This window comes from Balaenoptera musculus, chromosome 5 (assembly GCF_009873245.2).
Source record: "Balaenoptera musculus isolate JJ_BM4_2016_0621 chromosome 5, mBalMus1.pri.v3, whole genome shotgun sequence".
NCBI lineage: Eukaryota > Metazoa > Chordata > Mammalia > Artiodactyla > Balaenopteridae > Balaenoptera > Balaenoptera musculus.
Genome location: NC_045789.1, coordinates 11,531,285 through 11,549,658, shown reverse-complemented (window position 1 = coordinate 11,549,658; position 18,374 = coordinate 11,531,285). Strand labels below are relative to the sequence as shown.

At 34.7% G+C, this 18,374-nt stretch overlaps 1 protein-coding gene across 3 annotated transcripts in view; it reads right to left on the bottom strand.

Moving 5' to 3' along the window:
- Positions 1 to 18,374, bottom strand: part of CCSER1 (coiled-coil serine rich protein 1) — a 1,333,501-nt gene that overhangs the window by 773,141 nt on the left and 541,986 nt on the right. For all 3 annotated transcript variants that reach the window (XM_036852949.1, XM_036852947.1, XM_036852948.1), the window contains exon 7: positions 18,247 to 18,324. In XM_036852949.1, coding sequence (XP_036708844.1) covers positions 18,247 to 18,324 — 78 coding nt within the window. The remainder of the gene's footprint in view (positions 1 to 18,246; positions 18,325 to 18,374) is intronic.

The following is an 18,374-nucleotide window of genomic DNA, read 5'->3' as shown; positions in this document are numbered from 1 at the left end:
CTCTATGCCAATAAAATGGACAACCTGGAAGAAATGGACAAATTCTTAGAAAAGCACAACCTTCTGCAAGTGAACCAGGAAGAAATAGAAAATATAAACAGACCAATCACAAGCACTGAAATGGAAACTGTGATTAAAAATCTTCCAACAAACAAAAGCCCAGAACCAGATGGATTCACAGGCAAATTCTATCAAACATTTAGAGGAGAGCTAACACATATCCTTCTCAAACTCTTCCATAATATAGCAGAGGGAGGAACACTCCCAAACTCATTCTATGAGGTCACCTTCACCCTGATACCAAAACCAGATAAAGATGTTACAAAAAAAGAAAACTACAGGTAAATATCACTGATGAACGTAGATGAAAAAATCCTCAACAAAATATTAGCAAAAAGAATCCAATAGCACATTAAGAGGATCATACACCATGATCAAGTGGGGTTTATCCCAGGAATGCAAGGATTCTTCAATATATGCAAATCAATCAATGTGATACACTATATTAACAAATTGAAGGATGAAAACTATATATCATCTCAACAAATGCAGAAAAAGCTTTTGACAAAATTCAACACCCATTCATGACAAATCTCTCCAGAAAGTAGGCATAGAGGGAACTTACCTCAACAAAATAAAGGCCATATATGACAAACCCACAGCCAACATCATTTTCAAAAGTGAAAAACTCAAAACATTTCCTCTAAGATCAGGAATAAGACAAGGTTGCCAACTCTCACCACTATTATTCAACATAGTTTTGGAAGTTTTAGCCATGGCAATCAGAGAAGAAAAAGAAATAAAAGGAATGCAAATTGGAAAAGAAGAAGTAGAACTATCACTGTTTGCAGATGACATGATACTATACATAGAAAATCCTAAAGATGTTACCAGAAAACTACTAGAGCTAATTAATGAAGTTGGTAAAGTAGCAGGATACAAAATTAATGCACAGAAATCTCTTGCATTCCTACACACTAATGACAAAAAATCTGAAAGAGAAATTAAGGAAGCACACCCATTTACCATTACAACAAAAAGAATAAAATACCTAGGAATAAACCTACCTAAGGAGACAAAAGACCTGTACACAGAAAACAATAAGACACTGATGAAAAAAATTAAAGATGATACAAACAGATGGAGAGATATACCATGTTCTTGGATTGGAAGAATCAACATTGTGAAAATGACTCTACTACCCAAAGCAATCTACAGAGTCAATGCAATCCCTATCAAACTACCAATGGCATTTTTCACAGAACTAGAACAAAAAATTTCACAATTTGTATGGAAAAACAAAAGACTCCCGAATGGCCAAAGCAATCTTGAGAAAGAAAAACAAAGCTGGAGGAATCAGGCTCCCTGACTTCAGACTATACTACAAAGCTACAGGAATCAAGACAGTATGGTACTGGCACAAAAACAGAAATGTAGATCAACAGAACAGGATAGAAAGCCTAGGGATAAACCCACGCACATATGGTCACCTTATCTTTGATAAAGGAGGCAAGAATATACAATGGAGAAAAGACAGCCTCTTCAGTAAGTGGTGCTGGAAAAACTGGATAGCTACATGTAAAAGAATGAAATTAGAGCACTCCCTAACACCATACACAAAAATAAACTCAAAATGGATTAAAGGCCTAAATGTGAGGCCAGACACTATCAAACTCTTAGAGGAAAACATAGGCAGAACACTCTATGACATAAATCACAGCAAGATCCTTTTGACCCACCTCCTAGAGAAATGGAAATAAAAACAAAAATAAACAAATGGGACCTAATGAAACTTAAAAGCTTTTGCACAGCAAAGGAAACCATAAACAAGATGAAAAGACAACCCTCAGAATGGGAGAAAATATTTGCAAACAAAGTAACTGACAAAGGATTGATCTCCAAAATATACAAGCAGCTCATGCTGTTCAATATCAAAAAAAAAACAACCCAATCCAAAAATGGGCAGAAGACCTAAATAGACATTTCTCTAAAGAAGATATACAGATTGCTAACAAACACATGAAATGATGCTCAACATCGCTAATCATTAGAGGAATGCAAATCAAAACTACAATGAGATATCACCTCACACCAGTCAGAATGGCCATCATCAAAAAATCTACAAACAGTAAATGCTGGAGAGGGTGTGGAGATAAGGGAACCCTCTTGCACTGTTGGTGGGAATGTAAATTGATACAGCCACTATGGAGAACAGTATGGAGGTTCCTTAAAAAACTAAAAAGAACTACCATATGACCCAGCAATCCCAGTACTGGGCATATACCCTGAGAAACCATAATTCAAAAAGAGTCATGTACCACAATGTTCATTGCAGCACTATTTACAATAGCCAGGACATGGAAGCTACCTAAGTTTCCATGGACAGATGAATGGATAAAGAAGATGTGGCACATATATACAATGGAATATTACTCAGTCATAAAAAGAAACGAAACTGAGTTATTTGTAGTGAGGTGGATGGACCTAGAGTCTGTCATACAGAGTGAAGTAAGTCAGAAAGAGAAAAACAAATACCGTATGCTACCACATATATATGGAATCTAAAAAAAAAAAAAAGGTTCTGAAGAACCTAGGGGCAGGACAGGAATAAAAGCGCAGATATAGAGATAGGACTTGAGGACATGGGAAGAGGGAATGGTAAGCCGAGACGAAGTGAGAGAGTGGCATTGACATATATACACTATCAAATGTAAAACAGCTAGCTAGTGGGAAGCACCCACATAGCACAGGGAGATCAGCTTGGTGCTTTGTGACCACCTAGAAGGGTGGAATAGGGAGGGTGGGAGGGAGATGCAAGAGGGAGGGGATATGGGGGATATGTGTATGTATAGCTGATTCACTTTGTTATACAGCAGCAACTAACACAACAATGTAAAGCAATTATACTCCAATAAAGATGTTAAAAAAAAAATGTTGAAAACCCCATATCCTCATCCTTTTTCCCTTTATTGCTCTCAACCTGACAGCATAGATTATCCCTTCCAGGCAGGAATCTCTCCTGGCATTTTTTCCCTACATATCTAAGCCCAGTTTGATGACCTTCCAAGAAATTCTTTAAACTGTCAAATATCCTATAATAAAATCACTTCCGTTTCAACTAGCTAAAGCAAATTATATTCTTTGGATCTATGAAAACTAACCAATATTCCAGGTGGCTTTTATTCCAGGATTGCAAAGATGGCTTAAACTTATTAGGTCTGTTAGTAAAAGAAATACATAATCTTAGTAGAATTATGATCTCAATAAATGTCAAGCCTGAGGAATGGAGGGATGTTTACTATTTCTTTTTTTTTTCTTTTTTTTCTTTTCTTTTCTTTCATTCCCTTTTCTTTTCCTCTCTTCACTTCTCTTATCTTCTCTTCTTCTGTCTCTTCTTCTATCTCTGCCTCTATTTGTGTGTTTATCCACTTCAGTTATATAAAACCAATGATCAGGCAGAATTATAATTAAAATAAAAACACTGTAGACTTTCTGTAGTATAGTAGTTCAAGCTACAGTCTTTAGAATTTTAGAAACCTGAGTTGGAATTCCAGCTGAGCCAATTACCAGCACTGTGACCTCTAGTCAGGTTCTTAACTGCTCTAAGCTTCAATTTCCTTATCTGTAAAATGAGACAATAATCATGTGTATTGAGGTTTAATACTCAAAAGAAGTAGATAGCTTTTAGGATTTCCAATTTAGAGAAACTTGAAATGTATATAGCATTTGGCTATAGAATAATCTTAGGAAAGGTAATATTTATAAATCCAAACAGCTGTTGGCAGGAATGCAGTTATCTCTTAGGCAATGGTTATTACATAAATACCTGCTAAAGCAGAAGCCAGATTTTCAGACCACAAGATGAGATACTGACAAATAACAAGAGCAATTAAATACTGAATTCCCTAGCACCAAGTTAGTCTCATACAGATAATTTGTATCCAGGATTGGTCCAGCTATGTTTATAGAGTTGTAGGGAAAAAAAGGGATAAGCTACAGAAAATTTGGTAGGCTACTTGTATAGCTTGATAGGCTTTGTTATATGTATCAGCTTATCAATGGCTAATGTAATAAAATGAGTATTTCAATTTTATTATGAAAAAACACTAGAAAAGAAACTAGGTCTTAAGTGAGCTTTTTTTCACCATTAATTCATACAACAATTCATTCTTTCATCTACTATTAGTATATTATATACTAGTTCTATACTAGACACTGAAATAGGGAATATAAAGAATATAAAATATATCTGTATTTATGAAAATCTGCATCTATTGGGGAAGACTGTAAATATATTTATAATATAATTTTATAGTTCTATATTAGAAGTGAAATTAAAGTATTGTGGAGACTTTGGGGAAGAAGTTTCACAAAGGGGGTGGCATTTAATTGGACATTAAGTGAGGATTAGAAGTTTGCCAGACAGAAAACTGAAGATAAAGGAAATAGCTTTTATAATTCAGCACAGTGGATATTCCTTACTCTGTATTAATATAATAACCAATTAACAATTGACAGAAAAAGAAGAGTAATGCATGCTAATTATTTAAATAATCAGCTCAGCGATTATGAACAAAGATTCCTATGTCAGGAATAAGACCCAGATCTTACATATGTGTCATTACTAACTGTGATAGTAAGAATAATGCCCCTTTTCTTCCTCCAATGATGTCCATGGCAAAGGAGAATTAAGACTGAAGATGAAATTAAGGTAGCTAATCACCTGACTTTAAAATAGGGAGATTTTCCTGGGTTATCTGGTGGACCTAGTGAATTCATGAAGGTCCTTAAATATCATAGGGAGAAACAGAGAGTCAGAATCAGAGTGATGCATCCATCATAAGAAAGGCTTAATAGGCCATTGTTTTAAAGATGGAAAGAGGCAAAGGAATGCAGGCAAACTCTTGTAGCTCAAAAAAGTAAGTAAATGGATTATCTCCCAGAGTCTCCAGAAAAAACTCAGCTCTGCCAACACTTTGATTCCAGTCTAGGGAGACCTAATTCTGACCTCTGACTTTCAGAACTATATGAAACTAAAATGAGAATTGTTTAAAGGCATCAAGTTTGTGGTAAGTTGTTACAGGAACAAAATGAAAGTAATACACTAACTACAACTTTTTAAGATATAACAATTAGGTAAATATAAATATATGGATATTTTAGTGTATATTTATGAAAACCTAGACTACCTATAAACTCTATTATTTTAATAAAGATATAGACAATCTTCATCCTATTTGATGAACAGATCTGCATCTGCATGTACAGATGAAGGCAATCAATAATAGTGGATAACATGAAAATCCTTCCTAATTTCTTATCATTTGTATTTGATTAGTACCATTTGATTTTCTAGGAATTGTCAAATTTCGAATGAAGCTCAGAGCCCATTCTGTGGAAATCGAGCTCAAGAAGAATTATAAAATTTTCTTCATTTTGCATCTTAAAATTTGTTCAACTTGCTATGGTATGAATGTGTGTGTCCCCCAACCTTTATATGTTGAAATCTTAACATGCCGAGGTGATAATATTAGGACGTGGGGCCTTTGGGAGGGGATTAAACCATGAGGTCAGAGCCCTCAGGAATGGGCTGAGTGCCCTTATAAAAAAGGCCTCAGACAGCTCCCTTGCTACTTTTACCATGTGAGGGCTACAACGAAAAGACAAAAAGAGGGCGTCTAGGAAGTGGGCCCTCACCAGACACTGAATCTGCCAGTGCTTTGATCTTGGACTTCCTAGCCTCCCGAACTGTGAGAAATAAATACATTTCTGTTGTTTATATGCTTCCTAGTTTATGATATTTTCTTAGAGCAGCCTGAACAGACTAAGACACAACTCTTGCTTGCTCCCTGTACCTCACTGCTTGTAGAAGGTAGTCAAAGTTCTCTATAAAGCATGTGAAGTCCTTCACAACAAACAAATTCTTCCTTGCCACGTGGGCAACACGCAACTGAAATTTACAATTCTAGACCTTCGTGGTCTAGCTTGAGACCTTGGCGCTTACTTCTCCTTTGCCTCACGACACTTCCCTTCCTCAACTGCATCTCTGAACTTTTGAAATTACTTGAATTTTTGCAGGCACGTGAACTACAAGCGGCATTATGATATTCTGTAGCTTTACACAGTCTGAAGAAAATATTTCTGCCCCAGTACCTTTACATAAGGTCTTACACATAGTAGGAACTCAATAAATGTTTGTTGATTGCTCTGAATGACTCACTACATTCAAGAAAATAACAGAAATAGTGAGAAATGATAATAGTAGAACTATTATCACTAAGTGAGTAAGGCCCACAGGAAAGAACAAGAAAGAGAAGGAGAGAAACAGCTAATGTTAACAAGAGGAGAGACCACTGTCGGTTTTATTCCTGTAGGCATCATTACCAGAAATTATGACCCATCTCTCTTTAACGTGGTGTAGCAGCTGGCACAGCTCCATTTTCCTACTTGGCTCTATTGCCAAAGTTTCTATTGTCTGGCAAAGACACTTAAGGGAGAAAAGGGGGCTTAATTCTTCTTTGACAATTCTGCTTAGCTTTTTAAAAACTTTCAGCTCAAATACTGCTGCCAAAGACTTTCTTGTTAAGCAGGGCCTAACTACTTTAATGAATTTTATTCTTTTTTTTTTTTTTAGGGTCAAAATAAGCAGCTTGGACTAACACAGACATCATTAAGTCTAGTGACTAGTCTAAGATAGCACAGGTGTTTGGCATTACATAGAGAATGGAGGACAAGTCTATTTTCTGACTTGATTAAAATGAATCACTTTTTTGTTTTCCGCTGAGAGTTTTAACTCAGTGTATGAATTTCCTCAAGGTTTTTCAGTACCTTTGGGGAGAGGGTGAGTCAGAAGGTGATAGGTCTGGTTCTCTGTACTAGGTCAACTTTGGTCACCAAGGAGACAGAAGGAGGGAAAAAGCTTGGAGACATGGAAAAAGAAGTTGCCTGTGTGGGAGTCTGTAAGGAATAAAGGTTGTTGAAACAGATTCCTATATATATTTATATATAAGAAGGGATTTTCTTTTCCCTTGGTGAGGAAGAACATAAATTGTTTCACAGATGTTATGTGGGAAAGAAGAAAAGAACTTGAATTTTTACTCTTAATAAGAAATACATGCAATAAGATTCTAATATAACAGGTTTAGCCAACATTATCAGTGCTTGTCACATCTCCTGAGATAAGAGTTCCTTATCAGATTTACTAGAGTAAAAGAGATTACCTGAGAAAAAGGGCAAGTCCCAGTACAGACAGAAGCTGACTGCTGATAATATAATGCAAAAACTTAAAAGAAAACAGAGAATTTCCTTAGCTGAAAATCTGATATCAATAATTACTCAGAATATTCAAATTACATCTATCTTCAAAATTATTCTATTAGGCTGTTGATTAGAGTCTAATATCCATCTGGCAATTGTTTACCTCCTAATTTCTTGTGCTATGAATAAGTCACTATCCAAGAGGATAAAAGTTAAGTATTTGCAAAAGCACATTGCACCCTTCCTGATCTCTTTTGGAATGCATTTTAAAGTAAAACACAAGAAAAGATGCTCAACATCACTAATTATTAGAGAAATGCAAATCAAAACTACAGTGAGGTATTACCTCACACCGGTCAGAATAGCCATCATCAAAAAATCTACACACAATGAATGCTGGAGAGGATGTGGAGAAACGGGAACCCTCTTGCATTGTTGGTGGGAATGTAAATTGGTATAGCCACTATGGAGAACAGTACAGAAATTCCTTAAAAAACTAAAAATAGAGCTACCATATGACCCAGCAATCCCACTCCTGGGCACACATCTGGAGAAAACCATAATTCGAAAGGATGCATGCACCCCAATGCTCATTGCAGCACTATTTACAATAGCCAGGACATGGAAGTAACCTAAATGTACATCGACAGAGGAGTGGATAAAGAAGATGTGGTACATATATACAATGGAATATTACTCAGCCATAAAAAGGGACAAAACTGTGCAATTTGCAGAGATGTGGATGGACCTAGAGACTGTCATACGGAGTGAAGTGAGTCAGAAAGAGAAAAACAAATACCATAAAATATTGCTTATATGTGGAATCTAGAAATATGATACAGATGAACTTGTTTGCAAAGCAGAAATAGAGTCACAGACATAGAGAACAGATGTATGGTTACCAAGAGGGAAAGGGGAGGTGGGATCAATTGGGACATTGGGATTGACATACATAACTACTATGTATAAAATAGATAACTAATGAGAACCTACTGTGTAGCACAGGGAACTCTACTCAATGCTCTGTGGTGACCTAAATGGGAAGGAAATCTAAAAAAGAGGGGATATGTGTATTCAATATATGTATAACTGATTCACTTTGCTGTACAGCAGAAACTAACACAATGTTGTAAAGCAACTATACTCTAATAAAAAAAAAATTAAAAATAAAATAAAATAAGCGAATAACAACAACAAAAATAAAGTAATGTTCATACACTTCCCTAAACTATTAAGAATATCTTTTACTGTAGACAAGGGTAAACAGAATTTTCTGTTTATTCATAATGACTATCCCAACTTTTAACTTGTGTCATCCATGTGCCAATTTTGCCCAGCAGAGTTACTACAGGTATTAGAATCTCTGACAAATTATTTATGTGTGCTTTGAAAACTGCACTGAAGAAATGTTAAATCTGTGATACAAAAAACCTCAGAACAGAATATTTGCTTATTTCACTCCCTGTATTGCATCTGTCAGCATGGCCATTTAATACCCCCGTATAGTATAATTAAAACAAAGGATGTCCAATGTCTTAATAAAACACTTTAGGTCTAATATTCTATAACCTTGTGTAGTTACCAAAGTAAATACAATCATTTCTAAATTATTTGATGTATGGCAGAACTAACTGTACTTAATTCCTTGCACATTTTATTTTACCGCTGATATGATTCAGCTTCCAAAATTCATTTGTTATTTAAGTAGATGATTCCAAGATAGAACAGATGGAAGTCATTGCCAGATAAACTAAACTCATGCTGAGTCCACCTCTGACAGCTTCTCATATTCACGGTCCATCTCAAATGGGCATGTTAATAATGAATCGCAGCCTTGGAATTTTACCTTGATTACTAATTTCTTATTTTAAAAAAAATGTTACAGTATACTTCACACTTATAGGTAAATCCTGAAGTAATGCAAGAGATTATATTTTAAAACAACAAAGAATAAGTGTATATGATCCAGAATGTATATGAAATGGTAATGTTAAGATAAAAAATAAACACTTATGTACTAAACATGAGATCAACTGCTTAAATTATCATTAATAATGATATTATCTTAAATATAGTGTTAATCCCAAGCCAATTCCAATATCTGACGTCTGCATTAAACGTTAAAAGAAATCTTGTTAATACTGGTGTGCAGAGCAAGGACTGCCACATCCGCTATTATCTCACATCAAGGTTTTCTAGACACTAGGGACCAACAGGTATTGAGGAACAGAGCACATTGCTGACATCAACTGTTTCCAAATAAATCTGTCCTGGCCTCTTGTCGGCAGACAGAACATATATTTCAGTGACGCCAATCCACTCTTAAGTGGGTCCGCAAACCAAGGTTGAGGTCATAATGACTCAGTTTCTTAAAATTCATTTTCTTTCAAGAAACACACAGAAAGTTGTTTTTATTTCCCCAAATTTCAAGGCTTTTATTGGCTTTAGAATTTTGCTAGCAGTAATTCAATATCCTGTCTTTTATGTACAAATTAATCCAGACCTTTTCACATTGTGTACCTGAATTCTTTCCTCCAATGTTCTGTACCTGTATTCTAAATTCAAGCTTTTCCTAGAAAATCCTCACTTTTGGCAATTATGAAGTACCATCCAAATCTATGTATCTTGTAGTTTTCTGGAGCTCTTTTTAACTCAATGATATAAACAGTGGATCCTTGAATTTGGTTTTCCAAGATCATCTCTAACAGATGCTGAGTAAATTTTGCCCACTAAATATGTCAAAGGGACTTTTTGACCACAGTAAGCAGAGTAGGCCCAATGCTCTGAAAGTATGCTAAAATAAACCTTTTTACAACGAAAGTTTTCTCTCATTACCACATGGAGAACTCAAAAAAGTTAGGAGAAATCCAAGGCAGCAACCTATGCAAAGATGAAGAAATTCAATGAGATTTGCACTTAAGGAAGAAAATGAATGTGTGACCTGTGGATGAGGTGGGAGGGTGTATGCCATTATTTTTAGCATGTATTAATGTTGACAAGTTCTATATCTTGGACATGCCTTACTGAAACCATTTGGACAGTGTGTGAGAAGGATTTAACAGCAATATAAAGCTAGCAAGCGACATGAAAGTATTTGCTTATTATTTCCATTAATTTTTATTTCCCCTTGAGGTCTACTATGGCTGAGAGATACTGCATACCTTTTAAGAAAAATTAAAATTTGTTTTGGCTTTAATTTATGTAAAAGTAATTTTAATTTATTTAAAAATAATTTTACTTGATTTATCAGGATATACAATTATTATTTTTCTTTCCAGTGAATATTCATAATACATCAGTGATGCTGTCTGCAAAAGTTAAATAATAGATACAATGTTTATTCAAAATTTATCTTGACAAAACCAGAAGGAAAAATGTTAACATAAAATAATACTATATAGACATAACATAGAAAGTATTGTTTGGTAGTTGTTATTTCAATTTTCCTCTCAGTGTTTATAATCAAGACTTTAGTAAAATATTTTTATAGCCATAATTCTTTGATATTCTCAACCACAAGGTTTTAAGGACTATAAGTTAATTCAAATATGGACATTTAAATGAAGTTTCCAAATTTAATGGAAATTAAAATAGCATTGGAAAATATACTCAAATAAGTGCACTGATGAATATGTGTAAACATTTAAGGAAATCTCTCATTTTCTATTTCATTCCCTCAAATCCAAACTCCCTCACACATCACTGAGAATTTAATAGCGCTGAAAACTGGATTAATAAAGGAATATCACATATTTATCTGGTAGATTAAAAATTGCTCCAAATCCTTGTCATTCCCCATCAAGAGGTGCAATTTATTTTTCCTTTCCTTGAGTCAAGGTTGGCCTTGTGTTCAGGAAAGAATTAACATAGCAGTCTTGAGTCCCCTCAAAATTTGCAGGTTGGAGTTTCAACTCCCAGGACCTCAGAACGTAACCGTATTTGGATACAAGGTCTTTAAAGAGATGGTGAAATGAGGCCACGGCGGCAGGGGGATGGGGGGTGAGGGCTCTAATCCACTATGACTGGTGTCCTTATGAAAAGAGGAAGAGACCCCAGGAATGTGCACGCACAGAGAAGACTCTGTTAATCGCTACATCATGATACCTATTTATTTGCAACATCAGAAAGATAGCAAAAGAGGTAAAAATAGGAAAATATACAGAACCCTAGAATCAGGGATAATCTTTGATATTGCTCTTTTCTGATACCCCACATACACTCTATTAACAAATCCTGATGACTCACACTCAGAATGTACCTAAAATGCCACCAGTGCTTATTAGCCTGTCAACATTTACCCCGCCATCTCTTACCTATAGGAGCTTAGCCTTCCTTCTTCTACCATGTCCTTTTGCTGCCTACATCTACATGGAAATCAGAGTAACAGTTTTAAAATAAAGTCTGGGGCTTCCCTGGTGGCACAGTGGTTGAGAATCTGCCTGCCAATGCAGGGGACATGGGTTCGAGCCCTGGTCTGGGAAGATCCCACATGCCGCGGAGCAACTGGGCCCGTGAGCCACAACTACTGAGCCTGCGCGTCTGGAGCCTGTGCTCCGCAACAAGAGAGGCCGCGATAGTGAGAGGCCCGCGCACCGCGATGAAGAGTGGACCCCGCTGGCCGCAACTAGAGAAAGCCCTCACACAGAAACGAAGACCCAACACAGCCAAAAATAAAATCAATAAGTAAAAAAATAAAAATAAAAATAAAAAAATAAAGTCTGATTATGTCATTCTTTTTTCCCAAAACAGTCCAGTGGTTTCCGATCTCATGCAATGTAAGATTCCAAGTCTTTACCACGGCCTACAAGGCCCTTCATGATCTGGTTTCTCTCTGACTTGATCTTTTATTACCTGCACACTCATTCACTCTGCTCCAGCCACAATGCCACTCTTGCCGATCCTAAAAAGGTCAAATGTTCCCCTGCCTCATGGCTTTTGCACTTGTCCTCAAACCTCTTCCCATAGATAGATGAGTGGCTTTCTCTTGTTTTTCATTTTAGTCTCTGCTAAACTCTCTCCTAATCAGAGTAACCTTCTTTGACCATCCTTTTTGAAAGAGCAACATACTTTAAAGTCACTTCTTATCTTCCAAATCCTGCTTTATTTTTCATTATAGCATCTATCATCCCTACCTGACATGTTATATATTTATTCTTTTGCTGTGTATCACTCCTCGCTAGAACCCAAATACCATGAAAGCAGGAATTCAGTCTGTGTTGTTTACATTGAAGCACCAGTGTCTAGAACATTATCAAGCACATGGTAGGTATTTTATAAATTGATTCATCAACAGATGAATGAATGAATAGATGGCCTAGTCAAAAACTAACCAAAAATGCAGAATATATCATTTTGGGCTCTTTCTGGGACAACCAAAAAGTGAATTCCAATAATAAAAAGAGACCATTAAATTCAGTAAATGAAAAACAACAATAAACACACAAAAAAATCTCAACCAATGCAGGATATGCAACAGATGATGTTATGAGGTCACACCACTATCTGACTCCACTCCCTCAGAGTCTCCAAATGTGTTCTTTTCCACTATGGTGTTTTTAGACCAAATAAACGGACACTACGTAGTATATTGATGTTATATAAAGAGTAAAATATCAATAGTGCTTTGTTCACAATGAGGTTTTTCCCAGAATCTAATGTGATTAAATAATGTGCCTTCAGTGGAGATTGTATTTAGAAAGTTACCAGGTTAATGCACAGCGGGAGGTTTGGGGAATTAAAGAAAAATATACTGTGATGTGTTCCTGATAAAAAGATACCATACATCCTACGGTTACACAAACTATTATGTATTCCTTTTTTCCAAGTAATGTTTTATGTATATTTACCAGTTTCCCCCTAAGATAGATTCATTATATTAACTTCTTCGCCCTCATAATTAATAAACATTTCCATTAATTATTTTTCATGAGAGGAAACTGATATATGAGCTCATCTGAATACTCGAGGGTATAAAATAAACAGCATGCCTTCTAGGAATGAACATTAAACATTATTCTTCTTCATCAAAGTAAAGACTTTATATTTCTACTCTCACATTTAGAAATGAAGTACAAGGAGTTGAGTGGAAATATTTCTGTTTCATGTTATTTCTAATATATAGGACTTTCTTGCTTTAAACTAACGGATATCTCTGTAAAAAAAGATTGGTTAAAACATCTACTGTTCACTATGTGCTATTCTAAGCACTTTCTATTTAATAACTTGTTTAACCTTATAAGAACACAATGAAGAAGCAGTTGCTATTGTTCCCATTTTACAGATGGAGAAACTGAGACACAAAGTAACTGGCTCACAGTTCTAAAAATAGAAAGTGGCAGAACTGGGATTTGATCCTAGGAAGTCTCTTAACTAGGCTACACTGCCTCTAATGTTCCCAACTCTCTTTTCTGCTTTCTTAAAAAAAAAAATATTGTTCTTAAAATAGAAATAAGTGGTCATTATAGAAACTATAGGAAAAAAATTAAGTATAGTCCATCTAAATAGTTGATTGTTGATAACTGTATATTTTCTGGGGTTTTTTTTTCTACCCAATATTTATTTTATATAATTGAGAGCAAACTATGTGTGTTACTACATGTTACTAAGTCCTGAGTTTAGGCTCTATGGTCAAGTGGATCATAACATCCCCGCATTGCCTAGCAGGATAAAATTTGTGAGACCTTCATGTATTTTTCTATTTCTTCCTCTGTGTCCCTTGCTTAAATAAGGGGGAGGAAGAAAAGTAGTCAGAGAACCTTGGAACTCCATAGGAGAGGAGACCCAGGAAACAGCCCAGCACCACTTTGTGTCAGCTCCTGGGGAAGATGGCTGGACTTCAGGGAGGGTGGCTCCACTGTGCATTCTAGGCACTGGATACCCAAGCACCTTACACACGCCAGGAACCCACTAACACAGAGAAGCAGCAGTCAATGGGGTCATGAAGGCAATGGGTGACTTTTATTTTCAGACTTTGAAGATTGGTGAATGGAGGATAGTCTTGGTGCACTTTTGAAACAATGTCTAAAGAAAAGGCAAATTGAATTTGTTTCTTTCCTGTTGACTTTATCACAGGATAAGGATAAAGAATAAGGCAGGATAATACCTGTGTCTAACTTATGTAATCAAAGAAAGATGCTTTCTGGAGGAAAAGGGATTAAAATCTAGCCATCAGGCTTCATTGAAGAACAAATAAATACATTTAAAAATATGTGATGAATGTGGCTGGCAAAAAGAACATGGCCCATAATCAAATGTACTATTAACAGAGGGGTCAGGAACAGTGAGCCAGCTTTAGCTTCAAGAATGTTAGTTCCAGGAATGGATGGAGGCTGTAATACCTGTGTATACACAAATAAATTAAAAGGGTCAGCCTACTAAAGAACAGTAATATTTGGTGGCCCCAAAGCATTTTTGGTGTGGTACATCTGACTGAGGCCAACAAAGGAAGAGACAAGGCAGATTAAGGAAATCAGGGAGAATGGCAGAGGGAACAGGTAGAATAGGGCAGAATGGGCACATCAAAATTAACAATGTCAACTTGGTTATTCTACAGAAAAACATAAAACTTTTAATTAACAGTTAAGCAGTCTACTCCCTTTTTCCTTATATCAAAGTCTCACTTAGATCAATTAACTTGCACTACTATGATTCTATTATGGCTGTTTGATAAAATATTGTTTCCACCCATGTGAAATTAGTTATCCCTTGGCCTTTCCATAATAATGTAGCGGCATATGTGTCAGACCACATATGTATATTTTATGGAATGCTGAAAACTCTATTAAAAAATTGAAGTTATGCATTTGCCCTTTGTTTTCAAATATATGTCCATAACAATAGTGTGCACAATTATCAAAACCTGGACTCCTAGAAACTTCTCAGCACCAAGAGTCTGACTGGGAAATCTGTGAGTTTATTACCTGTGGTATAGGTGGAGGATGGTGAATTATACATCTTTTTATATGAAGGGGTTCACTCAAATGCTTTCACTGCCAGGTGTGAATAGGGAATGGTGACTGTGGTGAACTGGTATCCATGTACCCTGTCCGGATGGAGAAACCCTACTTACCTCTGATCAATCAGTTCTATCTGAAAGAAAGGCAGTTTCCCAGATCTTGCAATTTATTAAGAGAAGACTAGATGGATTTTTTGTGAGAACTGTCCTCATCTTTGAAAGACTAAACCAAACAAAACACTATGGCAATGGGTTTTAAATGGTAAGGGCAAGAAATTTAGCATGAGGTGAGCTGTTCTGTAAGGGAATAGAGTCGTGAGTAAGTATACAGGGCTTGGGTTATTTTTCAGAGCAGATCTGGTTTTGTTTAAAAATTAAACTGAAGTATGTATTCCAGTACTAGTAGTGCCAAAAAAATACAGTCTTATTATGGAAAAGAAGCATCTGGTCCCAAACAAAATTTAATTGTCATCTTTGATTCTCGTATCTCCAAAGCTTAACATACCTCTCTTGACTCCTTGGGTAAGTCTCCAGGATACTACCAGTTTTCTACTACCTTAAATTTAATAGATCCCACTGTGGTACATTCCTATTGATAGCCAATTTCTCATCTAACATTCAAGTCAATAATATAGGTAGAGATATTAGTGGGAAGGTAATTATTAGGGATTTAAAAAATATATTACATACCATTTGTCATTATGTCAAACGGTATGGTTAAAATAAATTTAATCTGAATGTCATTCTGAAGATAATATTTAAAGGAAAGCATTTACTTGGATAAACACTTGAGCCAAAACAGGATATCTTTCTCCAACTGTTATATGAGTGCTTCCAAAATAGACCAAGAAAAGGGATGGAATACTTTCTTTTATTAACCTAATTACTTCCCAGAAGAAAATGTATAATTAAGTCTCTCAACCGGCCACCAAAGCTTATCTCTCAAAAGCCTTCCTTGTCTAATATTAGGGCAGATGGTTATGGAGTTGGGTGCTGAAATCACTGTCTTAGAAAATACAACTAAAGTATCAAAGGTGATTAATCTTATTTTATTCTTGGGGAGTTAAAAAAAAAAGATAATCAATTTTTTTTCTAGTTACTATGTAGGTCAAATATCAAAAATTTAAATAAAGTTTCTGACATAAATGAATTACAATTGCAAGATTTTTCAGGGTATCATTATCGGAAAACTTCAGTGTCTTCCATGTTTTTTTGTTTTCAACAAATTTTTTTGCAATTAAAATGTACTATACTGCTAAGGTACATCTCAAAATAGTTTCTGTATATTTTGTGTTTATATAAGGATAAATAAGAATTCTATTAATCATTTATATGACAACAATTTATAAACTAAAAATAAAAGAAGCAAATGCAGGAGTTGTATAATTTGAAACTGTAATTTTAGATACTTTAAATACTAGTGGATGTTTCTATATCTGATAAAATTGTTTCAAAAAAATATAAATAATATTCCTATCACAGAAGAAGTAAATTAAGAGGTACTATAACTATATTGGTTAGCAAAAGCCAATATTATATATTATAAGCACTTGGAAGTTTTAACTGCATATTTACACATTAACACGGGAAAAATATTGATCTCTTAGAACCAGTCAGAGAAACTAACTAAAATAATTATATTTATATTAGCTTTATGTCAGCAGATTTTGTAATATATCTGACATTTCCTTTTACCTCTGTTAAAATATATATTAATTTTCAAGGAAGGTAGTCATCATCAATATATTAAAAAGAGAAAATGGTTTCTAGTGATGCTGTGAGAATTCTATTAGAAACTGGTTAAAAATATGATTTTTCTTTAAATTTTGTCCCATCTACTATAAGATGGAATATTAAGGAATACTAAACTTTGAAACATTAGTATTATTTTCTCCTTTTGTTGTAGAATGATAAAATATTTCTCAATAAATGATATAATCAGAATTCTGTTTAGTATTTAACAATTCTCTGACATAAAATGAGCCTTTAACAGTTATTATTGTCTATCATTAAGCCACAAAGCACCTATAATTAGAAAACTAAAGACCCACAATGGAATTTATAACCTTCTATTATTTTCATTTTAACAATAAAGCAAATATCGAGTATATGGAAATCCATGTCAGTCGCTGTACTAGATGTAAGCAATATGAAGTTGAATAAGATTTTGTCTTCATATGAAAAACAATGACAATGTTATGATAAAATACAAATCATCATAACCCCCCAAAATATGTTTACCTGTCTTTAAACTAAACTGAAACCATTGCACATAAGTGTATCATCCCAACTTTCCAAGTTTTTTTTTTTCTTTCCCATGATCTTAAGGAGTCCCTTTATTTACAATAATCCTAAGGAAATCCAAAAATCTCTGGTACACATATAAAATAGCTAATTTACAAGCTTTGGCTTAAAGAGAAACATCTAATCTTAAATAGCAAAACAGGAAGATGACTTCATATTTGTAATGTACACAGACTCCCAAACTGAAGAATTCTGCTAATCATACTTAGAGTATTTACTTAAATATTTAAAAAATGCAGTGTTTGGAAGAATGATTCCATATGTTAATTTTTTACCATTAGTTTGTAAAGAATACACAATTAATTAATTATGACCTAGAGTCATCAATGAAAATTTAACCAGCTAATGAAAGTTTAACCACTCAATGAGTGCTGAATAATTCATTCCAAACTTATTGCTTAAATTAATATAAATAAAAGATTTGAAACCTATAATTCATCTGACATCAAACTATTACAATGAAATCACTGTCTCTTACATGCAAGGCAAACAATGTGTTATATAAAGTACCAATTTCTATTCAAACTCTACCTTTATTTAGCAAGTAGAATGACGACAGACAAAACAACAACAAAATTTTAACATCTGAAACAAGATCCTTACGAACTAAAGCAGTTAACCTCACCATCTATGCCTGAACTACCTATTTTACTATAGTAAAATAAATATTTTTTAAAGATCCTAAAAGTATTGTAAACAATTATTAAAAATGTTTTCAATTTATTTTTTACCTTGAAAGGCGATGACTCTTCAGTAAGAGGACTAACAGGAAGTGAAGTGGTGCTACTTGCTGGGCTCATATCTGTACTCTACAAGAAAAACAAAATTGAATTAAAGAGATACTTTTTTGTAGTCATTT